Source organism: Venustampulla echinocandica (genome assembly GCF_003357145.1).
Source record: "Venustampulla echinocandica strain BP 5553 chromosome Unknown scaffold_2, whole genome shotgun sequence".
Classification (NCBI taxonomy): Eukaryota; Fungi; Ascomycota; class Leotiomycetes; order Helotiales; family Pleuroascaceae; genus Venustampulla; species Venustampulla echinocandica.
The window spans coordinates 1,747,450-1,772,144 of NW_022474207.1; the positions used below are offsets into that span (position 1 = coordinate 1,747,450).

Here is a 24,695-nt window from a genome sequence, read left to right on the forward strand (position 1 = left end):
CTCGGCTGCCACGGACTGCGAAAAACGGGAGCAATCTTGGTAACGAGCGAAGCCGAACCGAAGATTCCCATGCATGATGATCTACGCGGAGTAGAGATCTTGCATGAAGGGTGACTGGCGTCGAGGCTTGCATAATGAGATCTTAAATGATATGTCTGGCATATGGCATTTCGGAACGATGTAGACTGCGCCATAGGGCTTGGATAGCAGTGAGACGACGTATTTAAACTGAAGGATTGCAGACCTTGGTATCGATAATGGCATTGGCATTGGTGCTATAGTAACAATGACTTTCGAACGAATACTAATAATCTCGGGCGAAATGCAATATATTAATTACCCTTAGCATGATTAATTGGATATTCGCATCTATCCGAATGTGATCTTCTGCCTTGTCAAATCCCTGAACACATCATCTAAGACACGGCGCTTCCTTTCACCCTCGTCGTCCCCAGCATCAGCCTGACGTTTTCCAGTCTCATCCTCCTCCTCTTCCTTCTCCAACTCAAAATCCTCTCTAGTTTTCGGAAGCCAAGGCCTGATTTGGCCATCTGTGTGGGCGGAGTAGATACCATCAGCCTGACCTCTCCACGCTAGTCCTGTAATCCGATTCTTGACATTCCTCTCACCGGTCCTTGACCTAACTGCCGCAATGTTGGGCCCCGGGACTCTCAGGCGCTTCAGAAGCGTGCCTTGATGTAATTCAAACATCAGCAATTCTCTTTCATTGGGGTAGAAAAGCACTTCTTTGCCTGCCTCAACTGAAGACGTAGGAGAGACGGCGAGAGGGAGACATGAAAGGTGGCTGTTCTTTAGCGTTGGTCCGAAGCTTGCAAGTGTATTGGCTCCAGTAGCTGCGTCCCAGACTCGCACTCGCTGGTCATGCCCGGCAGATACGATGTAAGATCCATCATCTGTCCAGGTGAGTCCATTCACAGCGCCTTGGTGGGCCTTCCCCGCATTCCGCGACCGCGCACCTCTGCCCATACCATCTGTCCCAGCTATACCAGTTGAGTCTTCCATATCTAATACTCCTAATGATGCGGAACTCTTGCGGACATCCCAAAGACGAACTGTACCGTCAACTCCTCCGCTTGCGAGGATATGCTCTAGTCTTGGACTCCATGCCAGCGAGAGTAGCGCACCATGATGACCAGCCATGGAATGTGTATTAGAGCCTGAGCGAAGATCCACCAGTCTTACATTAGGATGCTGCGTGGCACATGCCACCAGAAGATGGCTGGCGATCGGCGAGAGCGCATGAGTATAGATAATAGAACTCAGATCAAAATCTGCGGAAACCGCTTGTGTTTCAGTAGCATAAAGCTTGAGGTGGTGGTCATAGGAAGAAGATAGAAAAGCTGCCGAGTCAAAAGGATAGAAGGAGAGATGTGTGATGCCGTATTTATGGGCCGAGGCGGTTCTAGGCCTGCTTTAGCAATTGCTCCTCGTTTTTCTTGCAAAGGCGATACCTAGATATTGATGCAATGGGCTTGACTGTATGGCTTAAACCAGTGCTATGCTCTTGGAGATTCCAGAGCCTCACTGACGAATCGGCTCCACCCGAAAGAAGACTACTTCATCAGCGCCTATGTTGCTAGGTATAGCATCCCTTTGCTCACAGTTTGTTGTCCACATCTATCGTAAGAGCATTCACACCAGCTTGATGGGCCCATATCTTGGTCTTGGAGTCTCCCGGTGCCACGGATGATGATTCCTCGCCATCGTCCACAGGGACCACCTCTCTTTCACAGCCATCAAACCGTAGCCTTGGGCAAGGCTGAATGGCGCCAACCAGCTGTGAAGTTTGTATGCGGGAGAAGGCTGGCGCGCTGAGATCGCCCATCGACCGTGCAAACAAAAGCTGATGCATGCATTTGGCGATATGAATGACTTCTTGGAGATTAGATGTCTCTTAATTTGCAAGGGCGTACGGTCGTATTGCAGTTTGTTTTGGCGTCAGCGCTGGAATTGAGGAGCAGATGGGCTGCTTTTCAGCCTTAGGGAGGCACGCCGGGAGTCGCTTCCGTGCTCCACGCGCTGCCGTCGGCTACGAGAGGCGTTTAAAGCATAACCACAAAAAAAAAGAAAACTTCCTCTAGAGTTACAACTTACAAGGTCCCAAATCTCTACGCCGACATCTACATAAAGTCCTTTTCCCAGCGGCAAACGCGATACTCAATAGTTGGTCTCTGAAATGGCGTCTCAAGCTCCGCCTTCGTCGCCATCACCGCCCTCAGCTGCGATTCCCGTGGCGCCCAAGCCCAAGCGAAACGCAACGGTCTACGACGCTGTAGCAGGTGCATTTCCAGCCCCCTTTCCATTTCCCCATTTCTAGAAACATGAATTAAGACATCCGCAGGGCGCGTTTCATCCCAGGGCTTCATCACAAAGCAATTAAATTTCGCTCCGGCACGTGATACTACGTCCTCAACTACCGCTGCAGTACCTCCCGAAGCAGTGCTATTTCGTCGAAAGAACGCACCGATCAGGTTTGCTGAGCATGATATCTACTTTGCCAATGAACGGGAACCACAGTTGAATTTGCCCGACTCCGACCTTTTGAAAGCTCTACACTGCTATACGACCGATTTCTACTCGCGGGCCGCGCCAGGCGGTGGTGCGAGTGATTGGAGGAGCTTAGACGAGACGGCTTTGATAGCCCTTGGGATCTTGGTGGAAGAGGCTGGCCGTCTTGGAGGTGCCGCCGATCTGGTTTTTACGGAAGGGGCGCAAATAATAGAGCGTCCACCTTCAGAAAAGCTCCGTGGACAGTCTTCTCGAAGCCCTCCAACTCAATTTAATAAGTCGGATGACGATCGGCCGTCCAAAAAGCGCCGGGTTAAAAGAGCCAAGGCTACCGATATCGACGAATGAGGAGATCCAGGAGTCAATCTGTCGATAGTCTCGCACTCGGTAGTGGAGTCGATTGGCCGTGTATTGCTGCGATTCGATAATAGTCTTGGTGGCGGACCCAACCAACTACTGGATGGCTGCGGCCGCAGACGCCACAACAGTAAGATGGCTCCATTGCGAGCTGCTCTAGCGAAAAGAAAGTCGGTTCACCTGGCTCTGATTCTGACCGCAGAAACTACCCAATAAGGGGTTGGTTCCTGAGAAACGCTCGACCTCCTTTGAGGCTTTGACGTATCTCACCCTGTGCTTTGAAATTAATGACAAGATTACGCCGTAAAGTTCGCTTGCCCTAATGAGAGAGCCGAATACCGAACACCTCTCAGGGGCTAGGATCTTCCATGGAGCCCCACGACACAGATGATCTTTCGACAGAAGCACTGTGGGGCTGATGTGAACCGACAATATCATGCCTACCAGTGAGACTTCCACCAGATCATCATGCTAATCGACTCTGGAGTATACGCGTCTGGAGTCAGGAGCCTTGGAGCTAGCTTGCTAGGCGATCTGACAATCGGATCGGATCCTCTTTGAGTCGATCTTGGATTTTCAGTATTGTTCGACAAGCAATAGTTGCAGCATTGATGCTGTTATTCATACGAGTTCCGCCGACCATCATTGATCAAGTGGTGCAGGCTTGCTAACATGGGCACATGGGGCCACGTGCGTAGCCTATTACAGAGCATAGGATGCTTGACCGCCGAAAGTAATATTACCGGCTCCGTTATTATTGGAGTTTGACCGCTCTTCTTCAGCACGGCAACCAGCCAGACCGATTGCTTCGTATTACGCAGGTACTACTGCAGACAAGGTTGACATCGAATTGGGCAACAATCCTCCAAGATCTATATTGTTATGCACAAAGTCTGGAACCATGGGTGCATCCCTTGTATTATGCATCGACGGCAGCGTGGATCCCCGGAGTTCTCGAGAAAAGTGAGGCTGGGAATACTTCGCATCATCGCTAGCACGAAGGATCGCTCATGCGGAATAATAAAAGTGGTGCGCTTCCTTGAGTCGTGACTGATCGACACAATGATTGGATACCGAGATCGTAAATTTCCCCAGACTTTGCCTCAAGATTCGGCAGCTCATACGGAGTAGCATCTGACAAGATGCTCTGGTGACCCAGCACCACGATATCTGACCATTGACCAGGGATGACCAAGTGCCCTGACAATTACTTGACCATCGAAGTCCCGAAATTAATTGCCAGATACGGATATTGATCGGGCTCAGGATCTAAATGTTACAGATTCGTCTTGGGGGGATTGGATAATAAGTTTTATCAGCAATGGTATTGGGGGAGATCGTTATCAACTTATTTTGCAGGCAAGTCTACGTTTTCCACCCAGGGCCTGGCTGATGCAGTGCAACGACTCAGCGTCCAGTCAACGAGGTGTTGTTTGCTTTGACTTCATAGAGTTGGGCGCCACCCCTGGATCATTGGATGTTTCGAGTGTTTGTGCCACCCCGGGTCATTCCTGATCACGCGCCATCGTTATCAGTCCAGTTTCAAACCGCCAGTCAGCAGAGATGCCTGCCCTGTATACTCAAAGAGCGATTCAGTGTGCATTGTAGAAGCGCTCATGCAGTGTGGATAATGCGGCACCAACACGTCTTACGTCCAGCTTTCCAACTTTGAAGTGGTCTGTCGCGCGCTCTCAAGGAGCAAGAGCAGGCGCAATCCCAGTCTCGCCCTTCCCCCGTCAGCTTCAAAAGCCCAAAAGCCCAAAGATAGTGAGCAACGATACAAATGACAGATGATATCGAGATCCCATCGAGTTGCCACGGCAAAGAGCTGAAGTTTGAAACTCTGCAAGTGCTTTTCTTTCCCGGGAGTTCGCGATTCACAGGGTATGGAATCATGGATGGCGTCGGCTGCTTACACTTCCCCGCTTTGCACGCCCTCTCGCGACACCACGCACGGATTGGGGATCGGTCCAGAACAATTCTTGATAGCATGACAGGAGTGTGCAGGGCTCTGGGCAGTAATGTATTATCGTGAAATAGGGGGTATGAGCAAGCTCGGAAAAGGAAAAGGGAAACTGCTTCCCGACTACGATGTATGGGGTAATTCTTCAGGCCATAATTCCTTTGTGGAGGCGAATGCCTTCAAAATGTCATCATGTTTGTCCCTCTGGATTGTACAGAGTACTCCGTAAAGCTGGGGGTGAGCGAGTCCCACCGTAAGCTCCCTGCGCCATGGGGCTGGGCTTTCGCTGAGCAGCGAGCACACGGCACAACCAGGAGGAGAGAACCGCGAGGCTTGCAGGGAGTGGAGATTGACAGGGGAAGGAAGACACGATGCGAGGGGGCCAGAGTCCAATTATCGCCATGCATCTCAGCCACCGGGCCTTAGTATGCAGGCTAGAAGCTGGATCTCTTTTCGATTCTTCGATGGGGCTCCCAGGTCCGAGTTGTTGGTTTAGACGCCCAAATCCTTCCGCCCCGGCTGCGCGGCCGGAGATGAGGGATGGGGGGATCTAGGAAAGTAGGACGGTTGGGCGATGGACGTTGGCGTCGATGGTCCTAATGCGGGCTACTCCGGTCCGGGTCAGGATTTCGGAGGTTTCTTTTGTGGGAAGACAATATGAGCCAACGAGTAGACGACCCTGGGGCACAGCAAAGCCACGGCGGCGTGGGTTATCCAGCGCAGCCAGTATCAATACATAAGAAGTACGGAGGGAGGGAAACAGTGCGGCCCATTCATTATTGGACAAAGTACGGGGCGAGGCGATAGTTGACGAGACGGCTCCATGGCGATCCAGCTTTCCGACTCCAATGTCTCGGATCGACGGAATACAGCGACCAACTAGCTTTGATAACATCGATTCCAATGCCACCGTATGCCGAAAGGACGGCGCTATTCAGCAGCCGTGTCTGTGTTTTAGCTCGAGCACGGGAACTCGGTACGGATAGCGAAACTTTGGTAGTAATACGAGGGAATTTATTACCTGGGTATCCAGTACTTACGGAGCATGGATCGAAATCAAAATAGAAGCAGGCCCAGGTGCATCTTGGAGCACACGGCACCCCGCCCCACAATCTGCGCAGTATACGGAGTATGGAGGTGATAATGTACGTAGGCACACTGCACACGGATATTTGCAGCACGCCATTACCAGGATTTTCGAGATCAAAGACTCACGAGCCACGGTCAGTGAGGCGGGCCTACTCAGTAGTCAGCCTCAACTTGAGCGATAGCACGGAGTATACCTGCGACTGCGTCCACGTCTACGTCTGCGAAAGGGGGGTTAACGATGGCAGAAATTGGAGCTTGGAACAACTGGCATCGGATCTAAATACTCCGTATCGCATTGCGGTGTCACAATATGTAGGCAGGGCCCGGCGTTATCCCATATCGACAGTTAAAAGTGTTTCTCTGTGCCTGAGCACCGATGCCAATCCAAGCAAGAATTCCCAGCCATTGGATCAGCTGAGGCCGCGACCGTGGCCACGGGCCGTGGCTGTGGCAAAACCCATATTGTGGCTTCCCGTCCTGAGCAAGTCCTGACGGCTCCTGAGCTGAGCGGCGCCCACTGCCCAGCCTCGAGCGTTTGAAGTTGCGAACTAATGGCTCCAGCAGTCCCCACACTCCCCTCCCACGGGTGGCCGGTGCGAGCCACTACGAGGGCTTTGACGTTCGGCCGGCTGGAAGTTTGGAACTCAAACTACGTGCCCTCTTTTAGTTATTATGATTCCTCACCGGGCGATTTGGTGTATGGGAATTAGTTAGCAGCACCGAGCAGCGGCGGACAGCCAGAACGCGGGTGCGAATAACGACAGAGATTGTTGTACTTGCGTACACGTACCTGCCGGGCGCCTAATAAATAAATAATAACAGAGTTGCATCATGATCAGACGCTGACGTCGGAGAAGCGAGATTCGAATCTAACGCGGGCGTGGGGGTTATCACTGACAAACCTACCTTAGGTACATGTACCTTACCTTACCTAGGTACAGTACATGTGCATCTTACCTAGGTACTTCAGTCGAGGGTTATCACGGTAGCGAGGATGAGGTAGATGGAGCGCCATAAGATGTACGAGTACGGCGGTAACAGTGGGTGCTAGGCTCTACGTAAGACTACTTGAGTACCCCGTATTGAGTCTTGAGTCCCTGGGAAATCATTACGCATGGAGCGTGAGGGGGCGGTCAGCTCTTGACTCGCCAACTTGGCAGCGGCCGCACAGTGGCGAGTAATAAGAATCATAATTATAGCACTGCGAATAGAGTATGTTTTGTTGTATTGTGCGTAATACTGTGTACGTACTTCGTACGAAGTACCCTTTTCTTTGTCTCTTCCCTCGCCTAAGGTACATAGGTACGGTCTCTTCAAAGTTCCTCCCACCCAGCGAAAAGGCCATAGTTTCGCAGCACTAACTGAAACTAAAACTCCACCATACCGCCGGGACAGGAACAAACGCGTCCTCCCGTTCCCGGCGCATTATTATCCTGACATCCGACGCCTGGCATCTGACTACCATCAGCAGTAGTAGGTAGTAGGTAGTACTGTAGGTAGTTAGTAGTACCATTATCATAGCCACTGCCCGCTGCCCGCTGCCCGCTGCTGGAAGCCGTCCCCTTGGAAGCTTGATTGCTCCCTGCCGGCGCGCGGTGCCAGTGGGGATGGGACTTGGGCCTTGGGTAGGGATGGGCGAGGTCACGATGTCGCACTGGAAGCGGCGCTGGTGGCCATGTGCTACGGCGTGTCTTGTGCCCTGGGGGCCGAGTAGCAGTGGTACAGTACAGCAGTACAGCATATGCAGTAGGTGTATGTAGGGTGTAGGTACTCTACCTGGTACACCTCGGAGTAACTGGAAACTGTGGCATGGCAGTCGGTCATTCGCAACTAGTGATCGCCCTGGAACCCGGTCTAGTTTGTGTGAGGAATGGTTGATTAGTATTCTTAGTCTTAGTATTATTAGTATTGGTATTAGTATCAGTATTAGTATTAGTATTGTACGGAGGATAATAATAATAGTAATAAATTACCGTGCTCCATCTAGGATTCTAGGGAACTAGTGGCGGTGGAAGGGAGTGTAGCACTGTGGCCATCCATTCCCTTGGGTCCTCGGGGTCCTTGGGGCGCTTGCTTGGGTGCTGGAGTTGGGCGCACAGGGCTGGAAGCAGTCCCTACGACGAGAGCCTACAGCGAGCAGCCCAATAGGTAAATCATAATGATGATACAGTGCAGTGCAGTGCAGCGCAGTGCTTCGTCGCAATAATAATGCTCATGGTCCTGTACATACATAGTACCGAGTACAGAGAGCAGCTTTCTTCGTATGGAGTAATAAATTATTAACTACTGCACCAAACCCACCGCGACCCGCGCCTAATAAGACTGCCGGCCCATCTATGCCAAATAAATCTACAACCACTCCACTCCCCCTACTACTTGGTACGCTACACTACACTACGAATAAACACACACACCGCACACTAGGGGCGCTACGTGCACTACACCGCATTTACACTACGCTTTCATGCCCGACGCTGATCAACCTTTCTCGTCGCTGGCCTCGGAATTGTCTTTAATTACCTATTAGGCCCTGTCTCGCGGCCTCAAGCTTCTCGACCTTACTCCTCTAATCTTCAACGCTACGGCCCTCCCGCCCTGCTGTCTTGTCCTCTTCCCTCCCCTTCCCTTTTCCCCCTTCCCGATACCTGCCTGTGTCAGACTACGCCCTCCATCGACCCGGCCACGGTACCCAGCTACTGTGCCCAGCTACATACCCAGCTATCCTGTTATCCAGCTGTCCTTCTGCCCTCTCCGCTCCTCCCCATCTCCTCTCCACCGTTGTTGCTCTTGGATGCGATACGATACGATACGATACGCTACGACACGATACGCATACCACCGACTGGCACTGGCACAGGCACTACTGGTACTGGCACATACAAGGTCACCACGTCAGCCTGTCCCACTTACCAGACCCCTCCCTCCCCCCCCGTCCACATCGCCTTCGCCTTCGCCCTCGCCCTCGCCCTCGACCACCCAAAACCCACTGCCACCGCCACGCCAGCCATCCCTGGTGCAGATGATCTTCCAACACGCTACCGCGTCTCTGTGTTCGCTCTGAAATCTGTGAGAAGCCGCTGGCGCGCTCGACTCTCGTCCATGGCCACTGGTGCTGCGACTGCCACTGCTCCTGCTCCTGCTGCCGCGACTCTTGCTACAGCTGCTGCGACTCTTGCTACAGCTGCTGCTGCTGCTGCTGCTCCTGCTCCTGCTGTCGCCGCCGCCCGCCACCGCTACCGTCGGTTGAGCTTGTGTGTGAACGAGTTCCCGACCGAGCTATATATCTTAATAATATATAATGATGGACATCGGGCAGCCTGATCAAAAGCGTCCTCGGCTCACCGGCCCAGCTCCTGCTCAATGGCAGACGTCGACAGAGGCTTCGAGACAGCTCCCCCCTCCACCGACCGCTTCATATCAGCAGCATCCGTCGTCCTTCCCTCCCCGTCCCCCCGAGCCTCAACATCCTCTCGATCACCGCCCGCCGGGACATCCTGAGCATCCCTCATATGAGCATCCCGATCCGCGCAGGCCCAGCTCCGGGCCATCGCATGTCTATCATCACCCTCCACCGCCTCCCCATCCCCCGCCGCCGCCCCAATTCCCAGCCCAGCAGGCGACGATGGTCAAGAGAGACCCGTCGGACGAGCCGCCGCCCCAGCAGTATCGTCGCTCGCCGCCAGGCACGACAGGAGAGGGCGGTGTGAACCCTCCCCCACATCATGAGGGATATCGAACCCATCTACCGCCCTTCGAGCCTCACCCGGCCCAGCACCCATATCGCCCGGCCTCTTACCCCCCTCCCCAGAGCCCAATGGCCGCCCCCGATCCATATGGGCATCCTCATTATGGCAGCGGCGGCCACACCCCGCAGAGCGTCTACTCCTCCGTGTCCTATCCTTCGGCGCCGAATCTACAAAATTCTAAGAAGCCCAAGGCACAGCGCGCGGCGCAAGCCTGTGACAGCTGCCGTACGCTCAAGGCCAAGTGCGACGAAGGGCGACCAAACTGCCTGAGCTGTCGAGAGAAGGGCATAGAATGCCGTTACCGGGACCCTCCTCCCAAGCAGTAAGTTTTTGCTAGGGAGCTTATCAACGGCCATTGCTAACTAGACTACCAGGCAAGACAGAGTGTCATCGGATATCCTCGAGAGCATAATGCGAATGGAACAATCCGTGAGGGACTCCATGCGAGAAATACGAGGGGAACTGTCCAACAATACGGCGGAAATCAAGCGGATGAAAAGAGCTCTCAATTTCAATCCATCCCCCGAAGCGATGCCGAAACAAGAGGTACAAGAGCCGACTTCGAGCACGGTGGGGGATTTTCCAGCACCCTTTTCGGGCGCAGAACTCCCGCGAACTCACCCCTCGGTGAGCTCCGAATCGCCATATTCCTCAACTCCGAGTCAGCTCCGTGCGCCGGAGAGGTCAGATGTCTTTACGGAGAGGCAGGGTCTTACGCGGGCCACACCCGCAGAAAACGGCGAGGAGGAGGAAGAGGAGGTAGGCGGCGACCCAGGCCCGGCTAAACCTTCGTCGATCCCAGTAAATCATACCACCGGGGCAGCGAGGTTACTCGGGGCACCTGGGATCGAAGAGTTGTCCGAGGGAATCGGTTGGCATGGAAAGTACAGATATGCGAAATACCCGATAGTTCAGGAGGAAAGACGGGGCTTGCTCAGGCTTTATGGCAGAGGGGAAGGGATCGATGCTCCGCCAGGATATGACCGAGATCCTCTGATAGATCACTCCTCAGATAGCACGTCTGGGGATACCAGTTCCGAAGTCTCTTCGCCGGCCGGCGAAGAATGGGGCCAACTGGGCGGACTTACCCCTCCTGGTAATCCTCCTCCGGAATTTACCAGAGGCAACATCAATTTCGAAGGGATGCCCGATCTTAGCAGGGACACAGTATTAAATCTGGTGCAGAGTTACAAGGACCACATCAACGTTATGCACCCAATCCTTATCCCGAAGCGGCTAGACGTACTTATAGAGATCTTTTTAAAGTCGACACCGGAGAGTCAAGCAAAGCCAAAACAGGTTTCGTCGCTGGTTGCGGGGCACCATACGAGTCACCCGCCTTTTGCAGGGTTTGTCCGAAACCCCGAAAGTCCTGGAAACAAGCGAAAGAGATCACCTGCGGTTGGAGAGTATCCAGAGATTCAGAACTACTATGACATCAAGCCTGGCCACCCATTCCGCTCCATCAGTTCGGCCCTGGTCCTACTAGTCTTAGCATTGGGCGCAATTACTCAACATAAGGGCAAGATCCCGGAATGTGTACCAGATCGGGATGCCGATATCCCATGGGCCAATTCGCCTACGATTCGGAATGGATATCCCCCTTCCCCTCTACAGAGCTCGCCTTCATTGTCAACTCCAATGGGGGTGCCGTCACCACAGGACCCTGAACGACCGCACCCTCGAAGCCGGAGAACATCCCTAGAAGGCGCGTATACAACGAAAGGCCTCGCGGCTGTGAGACCCAAGAACCTAGATGTCATTCCGGGATTGTTCTACTTTGCTCTCGCGACGGATATTATTGGGAACCAGCTGGGAGGGAATAGTCTCCAACATGTTCATGCTAATATCCTTGCGGGTCTATATCACGGCCAACTTGGGCGGGTGATGGAAAGTCATGCTTATATCCACGAAGCGTGTCGTGGCCTCCAGGTGATCCTAAGACCGTATGGCTTAGAACCCCATTTTGACTTCTCCACTAACACCCTATAGAAAAATGGATAGATTCAAGAAAATAAAAACCGGCAACACCATTGTCCCTGCGAAGGATAACCCTCTAGTTATTGCATTCTGGACCTGTCTACAGCTTGAGAGGTACGGGGTTCGATAGCAACTTATTATGATGTACTGACAGTCAATAGTGATATTGTCGCCGAGTTGCCATGCCCGCATTCCGGCATTCTCACGTATGAAGACGATATGCCGAGCCCAAATTTCCAGGCGGCTTCGGACATTGATGGTTTCGACCCAATTGTTATGGAGAGTTATGGCGCTCAGTTGTTCCTACGCAAGCACCTTAACCAGCTTCACAATATGTTCTACGATCCACAAAATAGTAGGGCATACACCGCTCCCATGAAATATACATCTAACATGTTAAAAGCTCCCCAATTCCCATCTGTTTATCCGGCTCCTAAGGAAGCGAACCAATTCTCGACTCTGGAAGCATGCGAAACGAATCTTAACCCGTTCCCTACGGTCGCGCCTAATATGGCATGGTGCGAGGATGATCTTCCAGCGACTGAAATTTTAGGCGCTCGATTGAGAGCCAAGTATTACGGGGCTCAAGTCATTACATATCGCCCATTCGTCCTCAACCTCCTCGAGCACTCTGCGCGCAGTAGTTCGGTACCTGCGCAACCTGTGGACAAAGTGCCAATGGGGGGATTCAAGAAGAGTGTTGGCGCTCCTCTGGTTAATAGCAACGCGACCCGGATGGAAGATGTTGACCCAAAGGTTCTTGGATACGCGAAGAGTTGCATTAAGGCGCTTATTAAGAGCACAACTGCTTTCCATGGCCTGGGAGATCCTGGAAAGGATAGATTAATTGTCACAAATATTTGGGGGACGGCGCATGCGTATGTCTACTCCCTCCCGCGTCGCTATATCAATCTAACCATTTTAGGCAATGGGGAAACCTTCTCACACTCCAAGCGGCGTTCAAAGACCCAATTCTCGGCCGTTGGGTTGACGCAAAAGTCCTCAGTGAGCTCCTCGAGAAGACCATTGCCATGCTCAGATTGGTCTCATCCCCATCCTCTGCGCTGTACACAGATATGCGGATATTGGAGCATATGGGCACGGGTCTCGGCCTCCTCAAAGAACCCAAGGAAGCTCATGAGCAGAGCGCATCTCAGAGCTTTTCGAGCACGGCAGCTGGAGATTTAGCCATGGGCGGACATTGAAGAGGATTCCCGACATGCAGCACACGAGATATAGAACAACAAGAATCGGGATCCATCACCAATTTTCTTACTATTTCCTTGTAAAGAAAAACAAACAAAACACCACGTATATAGTTTGCATTTAGGGGCCTGGACTGTCCAACAGCACCAAGCCCCAAACTGGTTTTCGTTTTCAAGCGCGACGGGGGCAAACGGGGGACAGGGGTTTCAAAACCTAGGTATATTAGGTTTTTCGGGCAGCACACAAGCAAACAACACACAGGCGGACAGGTTAAAGGGGGCACAAGGCGGGCGGCTATCTCATCCAAGCATCTTTAGCGATGGCGCAAACCATTCATTTTTGGTTTCTTTTCCCGTTTTTGCAAGTTGTCTTTGTATTTTCCCACCTCTGAAAATTAAGGGGGGCGGGGTTCTGTATATTTTTTTGTTTTCCCCGGGAGCTTTTTGTTCTTCGCGATATAAGGTGTATTTGGCGTATAAACTTCCTTGTGTTTTTTGAGGAAGTGGGGATCTGGGGCAGAAGGGGAATGAGGAGGAGGAGAAATATGTGAGGGAAGTAGATAGAGATTTATTCATATAAAGCAAAGATTATATATGTGTGCTGAAAGTGGAGAGAATGATTTGATGTAGCTAGTTTGGTTGGTTGGTTGGGTGGGTGGATGGGTGGGATGGGTAGTATTATATATAATATACACATACGAGATCGCTCTCTCTCTTGATACCTTTTAGCTAATATATGGAAATTTACTCTGAGAATTTACTTGTTTGTTTTGGTGAACTTGGTTGGGTGCGTGGGTACCTAGGGTGTGGCTTAGGTCGTATATAGGTATATATCAATGTGGTTGCGTTGGGATCTGGCTCTGGTCGTCGGAAAGAGAAGGGGAGAGGATGCTAGATGCTAGGTAGATGGATAGTTTCCTTCCTAGGTAGGTACTTGCTCCTCGAGTTCCCCGGGCTAGAGACACGGGGAGAGATGATGTGTACCTATCTAGTTATAGCGAGTGCTTGGTGCTAGATAATACTATACTATGGGTTTTATGGATGGAGCACGCTTGGTTGTTTTGTGATATGTATGTACCTATGTACTATATCATTCCCGCTAATGATATCTAGCTACACACCCGGTTTTTGGGAGTTAGATACATATCTCGGCATAAATTTGGGGGAGTATAAAACCACGTTCTTCATAAGGGCTTGTTGTTTTACTAACGGCGGGATGCCTATCGTAGTAACGGGTTGGGGGGCGAGAAGTAGGTGCAGGTGATGATAGCCCGCCCAGCGGGAAGTTTGCTTTCGGGGGTTTGTGTGGGGTATTGATTGGTATTGGTATTGGTGGGCAGAAGTGTGGGGTTCGGGGACTTTGACTGGTGCTGGTACTGGTATATCGCCGTATGGATGAGCGCGTGGGCGCGTGATAAGAGGTAATGCAGCTCCCCGCTGAATGGCGCGCGTCGTTGCGGGCTATTGCGTTTTCTCGGTGGGATAGGGGATGAGGGTAACGATAGATAGGATAGGGTGGCGTTGTCTAGAGGGGTTGGACGGATGGGATGAGGTGCGCTTACCATGGTAAAGGTCTCCTTCGTACCGTCTTGCAGGGAGAGGCATAGCGGTGATTGAGTATATGACGGTGGTGGGCGGTGGATGGTACCCATATTCCTAGGTAGCTATAGCTAGCGAAGCTTTGAAGATGCGGGAGTGCTTGCGTATACGATAAGGGGTAATTCCCTCTTTCTGGATTTGTCTAACGCGTTTATCTCATGACTTAAGCCCACGTTGAACGAGTTGTCTTATTTGTTGTGGTGAAGCTCTCTTTCGTTCACCGTTTCGGCTTGATGGGTTTGGGAGGAATACATACAGTTCGTATAGCTAGGCATGCTATGAAATACTCTGCCTGTCTTATGGGGTTCCCGGACGGGAAGCAGGGCTGACGGGCTGGACGGGAGTGATCAGTCACTTACGGTTACATTCAGCCATTTGAGTGCCAAATCTAGTGATTAACTCCCCTGCTCCTAGCAACCGGGCTGTGATACGAGTTGGAAGCAGCGCTGAGGATGTATAGGGCGGGTTTTGGGTTTTGTTTCGGGTAATGGCTATGTTGATGAGTCCAAGTGAGACTGTTCTGAACTGGCTTGCCCGCCGGGCAACGAAGATTGTATGTACCCTTATGAGGTTAGGGTATTGTAGGGCTATGAGAAGAATCAGATATACCTACCTAGGTAGGTAGTTAGTTATTTCGAGATACTTCTCTTACATGCTCTATATGGTATAGTTGCTAATGTCTTACTTCCCAGCTGTGCCCAACTCATCAAAGAACTGGTGTACTTTAAATATTGATTCTAGCAAGGTACTTTCGTGACAAAGAGTATATCCATAGTATCCAAATTTGCAGTCAGCTCGCCTGCTTCTTCCAAATGCGCTATATCGGTTGAGAAGTGTCCCAAGTACAATGAAGTCGTATAATCCTGGAACTCAGTAGAACGAAAACCTTGCTCATGGCTACCGGCTGAGAGGTTCCAGATTTCAACTTTCTGTAATGACTCTCTCATGAGACCTCTTGAGCTTTCCTAATGGTTCTGGAAGACGGGGGAATAGTTGCCCCATCGTCTAGCATAAAAGGAGCAGGATCCCCCCTCTCTCTGATAATATAGATATCGCAGATACATCAATCTCCAGACTCCAGAGCATCGGTACAGCTTGATCAACAACTCACAATCTTAATCCCCAAAGTCGCTCCCCAGTATGGCTTTTCTTTGGCGCTGGCTGAAAGGAAGAAGACGCGAACCTCCTTTTGCGATCATCGGACACCTTCACGATTTGCCTACTATAATCGATGTCTGGCCTGAGGAATCTGACAACCATACCTTGATCGAAGGGCAGTTCAATATACGGCGAATTACCAAAGCGGCTGCCGAATTTATTGGCGAGACCTGCAAGACCTCTGCAACGGGTATGGAATCTGAAATTCAAAAGTTCATGGAGGTGACCCACCAGGACTACTTGACCAAGACAGCATCGACTATTTCAGCACCGGTGGGTGCCTCCTTGGTGGTCCTGGTCATGGGACGGGTATCCAAATACAATCAAACCCCGCTCCCACAATGGCATGTTGATCCCACGGTATATATACCAGAGAACGAGGGAGAGGCCTGCAACTTTTACGCTACGACGCTTCATGGTTATCCAACTATGGTACTCGCCGAGCATGGATTTACTAGAAAGTTCAGATTACGAGGGTTTGCGCCGATACCTAGCCACAGCGACTCAGACAGCGTTCCTAATGCCAAGTTCCTTCAGCCTATCGAAACTGGAGATATCATCAGGTTTACGTCCGGCCAGCCCGACTCCCCTTTGCATGCATCCGGGTTCAGATACGACGATCAAGTCTTTCTCCGAATTTGTTATGGTAGTGAGGCGCAGATTCGCCAGCATTGCGACAATTGGAACAGGAAATATAGAGGATGAGCAGTAACACAGGGGGGTTGAGAAACGGAAGGGGAAAATTGTCAACTTTGTGCTTGGACTAGGAAACATCGGCGTTGGATATACTGAGATTGATACTGCAATACGAAATTGTTTGACATCTTATACATTTTTTTGAGCAATTGATGCACAGCGTACTTCTACTAACTTCGACAACCTCCATTCGCTCCTTGAGAAATGATAGCTTCCGATGCCCAGAGCAGATCTTTGACAAATTGTTTCCCTGACGTTGAAATACGCATAAAAGCAGTGCAATAGCGGGGGTCAAATAAACCCCGTAGCCAAATGAGCACCAAGACTAGTTCTTTCAACTTCGACAGCCAGTTAACCTTAAAATGCTGAATGAGATATGGGCGCGCCTTGCGCCATTGGTATAATGGGAATTCAAGAGGAGTTCCAAGCTGACACTTGGCAGCAGTGGAGTCTCCCTGGCATCGTGCGAAACTTCCAATGGTGGACAGCTCCTTAAGCCGCTCCATATCGGGACAAACTACAATCGGGCCTTTGAAATGGAGGACACTGAGGAGTCTCGATTGGGCTCCATCGTGGGCTCTACTTGCCCGCCATTCACATGATCGATGTAAAGTGGGTTCCAAGCACACAAAGAAGGCAATTTATCCACGACGTCAGTCAAACAATTACCAATCAACCACCGATAATAAGGGATTTCGCTCAACTAACTTTACCTTTACACTCCAACCAAAGTAAACACTCATTATACCACACAGCAAAATGTCTATCGGAGTCGCGATCATCGGCAGCGGCATATTTGCGAAGGAGGAACATCTGGTACGTCGTCAATGTCCCATCGTGATGCAATCGCTGACCCCACCAAGCCCGCAGTCCAAGCCTGCGAGCACCTCTCCCTCAAAGCCATCTACTCCCGATCCCTCAAATCCGCGCAAGCGATAAACTCCTCCGTCGATCTCTATTCCGACGATTCGGGATCCGGTAAAACATACTATGACCTTCTTCTGCGGTCCGACATCCAAGCCGTTGTCATTGCGCTCCCAATCCTAACCCAACCCGAATATATTGAAGCAGCGCTGGCCGCAGGCAAGCATGTACTCTCCGAGAAGCCAGTCGCGAAGGATATCCAGAGCGCAGAGCGTTTGATACAGTACTATAAGAGCGATAAGGTTAAGGGAGGCGCGACATGGGCTGTTGCGGAGAATTTTAGATACTTGGGGAGTTTCCTGTTCGGCGCGCAGGAAGTCAAGAAATTGGGAAGGGTCTTGGGTTTTAGAATAAAGATGTTTGGGAACGTGAAGCCTGGCGGAAAATACTTTGGTAAGATATTGGTGTACCATTGTTCCGGGTTTTTATCGTGCTGACAATCGCAGAAACTGCATGGAGAAAGAAGCCCGAGTACCAGGGTGGATTCTTGTTGGATGGCGGTGTTCATTTCGTCGCTGGCACACGGTTACTTCTAGGAGAGGAGGCTCGACCTACTTCTTTAACGGCATATACGGCACTCCTCCAAGAACATCTCCCGCCTGTGGATACAGTTAATTCTGTCTGGCAAACGAAATCTGGAGTTTCCGGTACATTCTCTGTATCCTTCGGTACCACACTTTCCGGTAGCGAGTATGTAATTGCCTGCGAGAAGGGTAGCGTTACTGTTGGTTTCAAGAAGGTTACGGTCCGACATGGTGAGGAAAAGGAGGATAATGCTGTAGTCACGGAATTCAGTGATGAGGGGTCTGGTGTCAAGGAAGAAGTCGCATCATGGGCTGAAAGTGTTGCCAGTGGCACTCCGAACCCCAAGCAATCCCCCGAGGAAGCGCTTGCAGACTTGGAAATTCTTGAAAAGATGTTGAGAAGTGGTGAGGGTCAGGGGAAACCCGAGGGCCTACAATATCAGATCTAGAGATAATATCTACCAAGAATTAAGGAACCTTCTTTACCGGCACCTTCATAGTACAGTACAAAGCGACACAATTTAGCCTTGAAAAGTGATGACCGCATCACAGTAGTTTAAACAGGGTGCACATTCCAAATATCTAAAGTATCTATGCGTTTAATAGAAACTGTATATATCCGAGTCCTTGGTAATTCTACCATTCTTGACTTACCCTTGGCTATTCTATTTATAAGAGGGTTGCACGAAGTGCCATATTCGCCGCACTTCACCCCACCCTTTTCTCCTCGACTACAATGCATATCTTTAGAGTACAAGAGCAGGTACCTCGGTAGGCTAAACACTTCGATATTGAGCAGACGCAGGGATCGGCTTCCCCAAGACCCGGCTCCCTAATTCCTGAAATATTTCATCCAAAGGTTGTCGAGGTTTTGCCAATCAGATTTCCTACACAGTAAATCGCACATCCGTGGGCGCTTGCGTGCTGGGATGACAGGCTTTGATAGGCGTGAAAAGCAGTCAGCGCCTCGCCGGGCTGCGGTGCCACCCTCCAACCAGGGCCGCGATAACAACAGGCCCAGAATAGATCTTCCAGCAGAATGTGATATCTATCGCAGAGGTTCTGCCATTGTTTTATCTTGGCATTGCGACCTTTTACATTTGTTCGGTGTTGTTTTTGCGACATCTCGATTCTCGACGAAGTGATACTTGTTAATAGTTTTGCGCCATGGTCCGTTTAGTTAATTCAGTGCTGGTCGCTGCAGGTACGTCCACACCTGTCAGGTCCCTATTAATCGCGATACGGGCGCCAAGACGATCGGCGCCGGGGAGTGTCAATGTTCATTTACAGCGCTGACAGGTACAACAGCAGCGCTATTCTCCTCTACAACCACCGCGGCGGCGGCATCTCCTTCGGCGGCCTTTGTCGCCGACGACCTCAGTATTGCGTTTGCCCTCAATATACCTCAGGATGACAAGAGCAATGAGCTATATTTCAGCATCTCCGGGCCGAGGAGCTGCTCATGGCTTGTGAGTCCGCATTGCCTTGCACCATGCTAGGTTCGATTCTAATTCACATATTAGGCGGTTGGAATGGGGAATGGCAAGATGGACGACTCCTTGATATTTATGGTGTACTCGGATTCAAGCGGGAAGAACGTAACCCTGAGTCCGCGACTTACGTCCGGCCATGTTGAGCCCAGCCTTACAAAACTGGTCAACATTACGCTACTCGCGGGATCCGGCATCGTAAACAACACGGTCACCGTGAACGCAAAGTGCTCGAACTGCCGATCATGGAATGGAGGAATAATTGACCCGAAGAATAATGCTGCAAAGTTCATATGGGCGAACGGTCCTTCGGGCGACTTGAAGTCGAATTCTCTGACTGCAAACACAAGGCGTCATGCCTCCTACGGTACTTTCAGGATGGACCTCACTAAGGCAGTTGGCCCTGCTGGTACGCCCCCGCCTGCGACAAATAGCTCAAAGGAATCTAAACAACTCTCCGAGAAGGTTGATCATCATTTTGCCTCCCCTATCCATGCATGCATCATGATATTATCATTTCTTGGTCTAATGCCGATGGGAGTGCTGGTCTTACGAATCTTGAAAAGCCCCAAATGGCACGGGGTAAACCAAGCTATATCGTTGGTTGTAGCATTGACCGGAGTGTCGTTGGGCTTCTATATCGGAACGTTCTACAACAGAACGAAGAAGTTTGGCTCGGCCCATCAAATATTCGGCATCATCATCGCCGCGATGATGATCGCTCAGTTTGTTCTTGGATTTATGCACCACCGGATATACAAGAAGACCCAAGCACCGACGAAGTTGTCTCCAATCCATGTGTGGCTTGGACGTCTTGTTATTCCCGCGGGTATCGCGAATGGTTTCCTGTAAGTTTGCCTTGGGCCTAATTCTCAGCTCTGTTACGAATAGTGTGCACATCTCACACTGCATCTCCTGAAACCCCAAATGGATTGCTAACCACTACCAAAACAGTGGCTTCCCACTCGCCCAAAACTCCAAATACAATTGGGCCTTAGTTGCACTCACACTCTTTATCGTAATCATTCTCGCGCCCGTGGCGTTCTGGAGATACCGCCGAAACATACAGAAAGCTAAGACTGTTGAAGCCGTGGGGGGTTATGACCCCCAGCCTTGGAGGACTGCTGCCCCATATCCGCAGAACGATATTAACTTGGGACAAATGAACTATCCGCCTCCACCTCCACCAGGATATAATGGATATAATAGGTAAGGACGGCATTACGGGGAAAAGGGATCACGAGGCGTTGGTGGCGTTGGTGGCGAATTATGGTTTTTCGTTGTGAGGCGCCCTGGCGTTGGGCAGAGGAGCGGTAATACGACCGGTATGTCAAACTAAATTCGGGCAATTTACAAAACCGGGGGTTTTTTATCTATACTTCCATATGAATGTCTAACATCCCGCCCGCCACATGCACACGGCCGAAAACAGTCGTTTTGAACTCCTAATCTGCCGATCTTAGGCTTTCATTTGCGTTTTACTTTGGACGGTACGAAGTACTAGGCGGCCTAGTGGGTGGACGGATCCGCTTCTAGAGACGTGACTTCTCTCCGCAGAAATGATTCCAGTGTTGTTGCGCACCAGGAAGTGTTACGGCTTACTTTGTAGGGGAGGTCGGCGATCAGTGCAGACTTTGAAAGCCCGAAAGCCCGCGTATCCCTCCACCATTAACGCTACTTCTGCTGACCGACACAGACTGCGTTAGTACCGCCGTCAAAGACAGGTCTAATCCTGTGTACCAGTGCTCTAGAGCCTACTATGATAAGCAATCTGGCTTCTAGAAGCTCTGCTCTGCCGCCGGCGTGGCAATTGGATAACTATGTAGTAAGACGAATAGGAAGACCACTGCCACCATCACATCACACCGACAGCCTCGACATGCGTTTTCCCCAGTCTTCGGTGCTGTGGCTTGCACCGGACTGGAGCCCGGTGTCTTGGAAACCACATGGCAACCACAGATGCTGCTGCTGCTACTGCTAGCCCCCGCACGGGGATGAAACAGCGGCAGGAACTTCGGGGAAGCAGAAGCAGCTGTAGCTGTCAAACGAGACGTCAGGTATGTATCGAAATGTATTTCTACGACGCACTTCGTGGTTATTCCCGAGTGGCTGCTTCGTACGGTCGGCAGCTGTCATTGAATACTGATCGTCCGAACATCGCGAATTGTGGGGAGAACGGCCTTATCATACGGCGTACAGTACGATGGAGTTGAGTACCGGTATACACCATCCCTTGGGGATTCTTGTTGCGATTTTCGCCTCCAAGACAAAGCTCGGCCTCCTTCCCTTCCCGCCCTGCTCTATCGCTGCCGCGCTGCGACTAAACCACTTCGTATGTAGTGTCTGTTTCTTACGGGCGTACCCCCCAACCCAACCCCTTGAAATCCTTCTGTCTTGTTCTTCCTTTCGGAGCGTAGGGTGGCTCACGTTCTGTCGAGCCTGTAGATCACCTGCTTCGAAGCCAATCAGGGCCCTTCGCCGGCGGGCTGCTGCAACGAAACTCACACCACTACTTCGTTCTCAGTACGAAGGTGGCAACTTGGCAAGATACTACGAAGGTACTATCTCCGACGCCATCGCATGAACCATTCCCCAAGGCACCGCGGCCCCTTTCTCCGCCATTCATAATTAGGCCATAGCATAAGATCCCTCGGGCCTCTCGAGGCGCTCGTAACGCCGCCCCTCAAGCCACAGTGAGCTAAACGTCTCTTCCGACGGAGCATTGGCTGTCTCCCTACCCCCGACATGCGTGGAAGCCACTTCGAACGCTCTTGATGGAAGGACTGAAACAGCAACGCAAGCAAAACCTGTGGCCCCCGCATCAGCTACGTACAATTCTTACACTATTGAAAGACGCAACATGGGCCGACGAACGACCAAACCTTAACTTTCTGCCAGGTACACTGCGGGACGGGCCCGAGGCTGGCTGCGTGTGGTCATGCTATGTATAAGAGCTGTCAACCGCGATCGTGCATGTGGCCTTGCCTACTGTTTGTTGTTCCTTGTCATACACGTGTGCTGCCCTTCGTCGTCTTCTGTTCCGATTCTCCTCCACGATGCCGGGTGGCTTTCACCCGCCCATGGCGGTCATTATGGCTTGGCCGAAAGCGAATTATACCGACCCCCAAACCAAGGGCAATGAAGTGCTCGTGATCTCGATAATTTTCGCGATATTATCGATAGCGGCCGTTCTTGCTCGACTCTGGGTGCGGATAAGGCATCAAAAACAAATCGGGGCTGACGATGCGATGCTGGTCATATGCATGGTAGGCCATTTCCATTCACCGCGCGGATCAAGGTTCTGGCATGTAGAGAGAGGGTTCCCAAAGCCGTGGTACTAATTGGGGCCTTGCTAGATTCCCACGATTGGAATTGCTGTGCTTTTGATACTCAGTAAGGCCTCAGTGTGGGAACTGCTTAGAGTTTTGACTTGCTGATGACAATGTAGCTGAGACGAAATTCCGTTGGTTTAGGCACATATGGGACGTGCCGTTTCACGAGATAACTGGCAGACAATATGTTCGTGAAACACTTGCCCCCTCCGATATGTTCCTTTGCCCGCACCACGCTGACCAGGTCGCCGGTATAGCATAGTTGGATTGTTCAGCTACTGTAAGTCAACATCAATAATGTAGCCTACGCTGGAAACTGTTTATGAGGCTGATTCCTGTCTATCGGTAGCTTTGTTATCTCGACTACTTTTAGTAAACTCTCAGCCATGCTCCTATACAAGCGAGTAGTTGCGGGAAGTTCAAGGCCGGCGTTCATTTACATTGTGAATGGCGCCATCGTCGCCCAGGTGATCTATGGAATCACCTTCGTTCTCCTCATGGTTCTCCAGTGCCGGCCGATAAGTGCATACTGGCTGCAATACTCCTACCCCACCCCGTACACGGAGAAATTCTCCTGTTTGTACGAGGGTACGGTGCCAATGGCCAACGCATGCGTTAGTGTGGTGACAGACTTTCTAGCTGCCATGCTGCCCATGTTTCTTTTCATGCAACTGAAGATGCCGAGGAGGGACAAATTTGGTCTTGGGGCAATCTTTGGTGTTGGGTTCATGTCAGTTGCTTCTATCCCTCCTGCTAGTCCTCTTTTGTTTGCACGGCTGACCGGGTGGTGGTCTACTCACAGTGTCTGTATCACTGGCATTGTAAGATCGGTCCTCGTGCGTCGCATCTTTTATCAATCTTACGACGTGACATGTAAGCATCCATTCCTCACGACCTGGTGTAAACCATGTTCTACTTTCTGGTTCAATCCCTTTTCCCCAACACACGCTGATTTGGTGCCAGGGCTGAGCCATGACCTCTGGTCATGGACCTACGTCGAGACCAACCTCCTCGTTATCTGTACCGCTATACCTCCTCTAAGGGTATACTTTAAACGAATTCTAGGAGGCACTACGTCAGGCCATAGCGGGGGCACACCGGATCGCAACACGTTTCATAGAAGGAGGCCTAGCGAATATTCAGACCTCCCCGGCAATTCGCATCTGGGAACCTCTACAGACTCTATCGCATTGCATGATGTGGAATCTGGTAAAATCCAGCCTGTCGAATACCAGGTGCAGGTTCCTCGACGAGCTGACCTAGGCGATGGGGGTGATGGTAAACCGCCTGAACCACAACGTTTTAATCAAGTTTATCTCGACAAAGAGCTCCCATCTATTGCCAAAGGTATCCGGCTTGGAAAAAAGGGTTAGGACGTGGGGTAACGGCTTTATAATGATGGCTTTTATAATGATGGGTTTATAATGATTAAAAAACGACCAAATCTAATTCGAGCTCAAAATAGAGAATTTAGTAACAGCTGTTGTTGCAAGTGCCAAAGTCAAGCATTCGTGTCTCAGCTTTTCGACTGGCCGGCGGTCAGTCAGTATATGTAATACCCCTGCTGAGTTTGTCACACCCAACCCAGCAGCTTACGGTGTAGCTAAACATCAATTTACCTTCTCTCCTTTTGTTCCTGCAAGAAAGCAACTTAGTACGGCGGATTCTGGCCTTTCAAATTTGTTTTTGGGCTATGGGACTCCTCACAAAATCTTTTATTCGAAGATATAAGTTAACGGCAAGGAGTATAAACACTGGGAGCAGCAATCGCGACTTGTTTGAATACACGTCTGGGCGGTTTCTGTGAGTCCTGCTCGTGACCCTACTTTTGGTGTGCCACATATCCCTTACTGGTATTGTCCGATTTCCTGGATTCAACGAGGGACTTCGCCATGCCGAACGTTGACTGGAATTCGATGTTGATGCACTTGCAAAGGCCGTGTGCCATTCCGTTGGCCGGCCTGTTGGCAGCCTTGCTTCAATCGCAAAGCTCGCAGAAGGAGGCTTCAACCGTGTCGTTCAGGCCACTTTCGATGACGGCTATGCAGTGATAGCCAGGTTGTCGTACACCACAACAGTTCCGGAATGTCATGCTGTGGCTAG

The 24,695-nt window shown here is 51.0% G+C and overlaps 7 protein-coding genes across 7 annotated transcripts; 6 read left to right on the forward strand and 1 right to left on the reverse strand.

Annotated features, from left to right (window-relative positions):
* Positions 1-369: 369 nt before the first annotated feature.
* Positions 370-1,846, reverse strand: BP5553_04933 (WD40 repeat-like protein; the record flags this gene model as incomplete). The annotated part of the gene is made up of 3 exons (XM_032013556.1): positions 370-1,423; positions 1,551-1,574; positions 1,623-1,846. 3 exons carry the CDS (start codon positions 1,844-1,846, stop codon positions 370-372), a joined length of 1,302 nt encoding a protein of 433 aa, XP_031870156.1.
* Positions 1,847-2,197: 351 nt separating this feature from the next.
* On the forward strand, positions 2,198-2,877 carry BP5553_04934 (Uncharacterized protein; the record flags this gene model as incomplete). The annotated part of the gene is made up of 2 exons (XM_032013557.1): positions 2,198-2,300; positions 2,363-2,877. The coding sequence occupies 2 exons, from the start codon at positions 2,198-2,200 to the stop codon at positions 2,875-2,877; spliced, it is 618 nt and encodes a 205-aa protein (XP_031870157.1).
* A 5,397-nt stretch (positions 2,878-8,274) lies between these two features.
* On the forward strand, positions 8,275-12,869 carry BP5553_04935 (Zn2 DNA-binding protein; the record flags this gene model as incomplete). The annotated part of the gene is made up of 7 exons (XM_032013558.1): positions 8,275-8,317; positions 8,466-9,193; positions 9,255-10,006; positions 10,059-11,630; positions 11,677-11,778; positions 11,826-12,542; positions 12,590-12,869. The coding sequence occupies 7 exons, from the start codon at positions 8,275-8,277 to the stop codon at positions 12,867-12,869; spliced, it is 4,194 nt and encodes a 1,397-aa protein (XP_031870158.1).
* A 2,739-nt stretch (positions 12,870-15,608) lies between these two features.
* Positions 15,609-16,331, forward strand: BP5553_04936 (uncharacterized protein; the record flags this gene model as incomplete). Its single annotated transcript, XM_032013559.1, has 1 exon — positions 15,609-16,331. The coding sequence occupies one exon, from the start codon at positions 15,609-15,611 to the stop codon at positions 16,329-16,331; it is 723 nt and encodes a 240-aa protein (XP_031870159.1).
* A 750-nt stretch (positions 16,332-17,081) lies between these two features.
* On the forward strand, positions 17,082-18,219 carry BP5553_04937 (NAD(P)-binding Rossmann-fold containing protein; the record flags this gene model as incomplete). The annotated part of the gene is made up of 3 exons (XM_032013560.1): positions 17,082-17,138; positions 17,186-17,639; positions 17,693-18,219. The coding sequence occupies 3 exons, from the start codon at positions 17,082-17,084 to the stop codon at positions 18,217-18,219; spliced, it is 1,038 nt and encodes a 345-aa protein (XP_031870160.1).
* Positions 18,220-18,937: 718 nt separating this feature from the next.
* On the forward strand, positions 18,938-20,473 carry BP5553_04938 (CBD9-like protein; the record flags this gene model as incomplete). The annotated part of the gene is made up of 4 exons (XM_032013561.1): positions 18,938-18,974; positions 19,079-19,239; positions 19,294-20,108; positions 20,215-20,473. The coding sequence occupies 4 exons, from the start codon at positions 18,938-18,940 to the stop codon at positions 20,471-20,473; spliced, it is 1,272 nt and encodes a 423-aa protein (XP_031870161.1).
* Positions 20,474-22,978: 2,505 nt separating this feature from the next.
* BP5553_04939 (Uncharacterized protein) lies at positions 22,979-23,965 on the forward strand (the record flags this gene model as incomplete). The annotated part of the gene is made up of 2 exons (XM_032013562.1): positions 22,979-23,465; positions 23,556-23,965. 2 exons carry the CDS (start codon positions 22,979-22,981, stop codon positions 23,963-23,965), a joined length of 897 nt encoding a protein of 298 aa, XP_031870162.1.
* Positions 23,966-24,695: the final 730 nt, after the last annotated feature.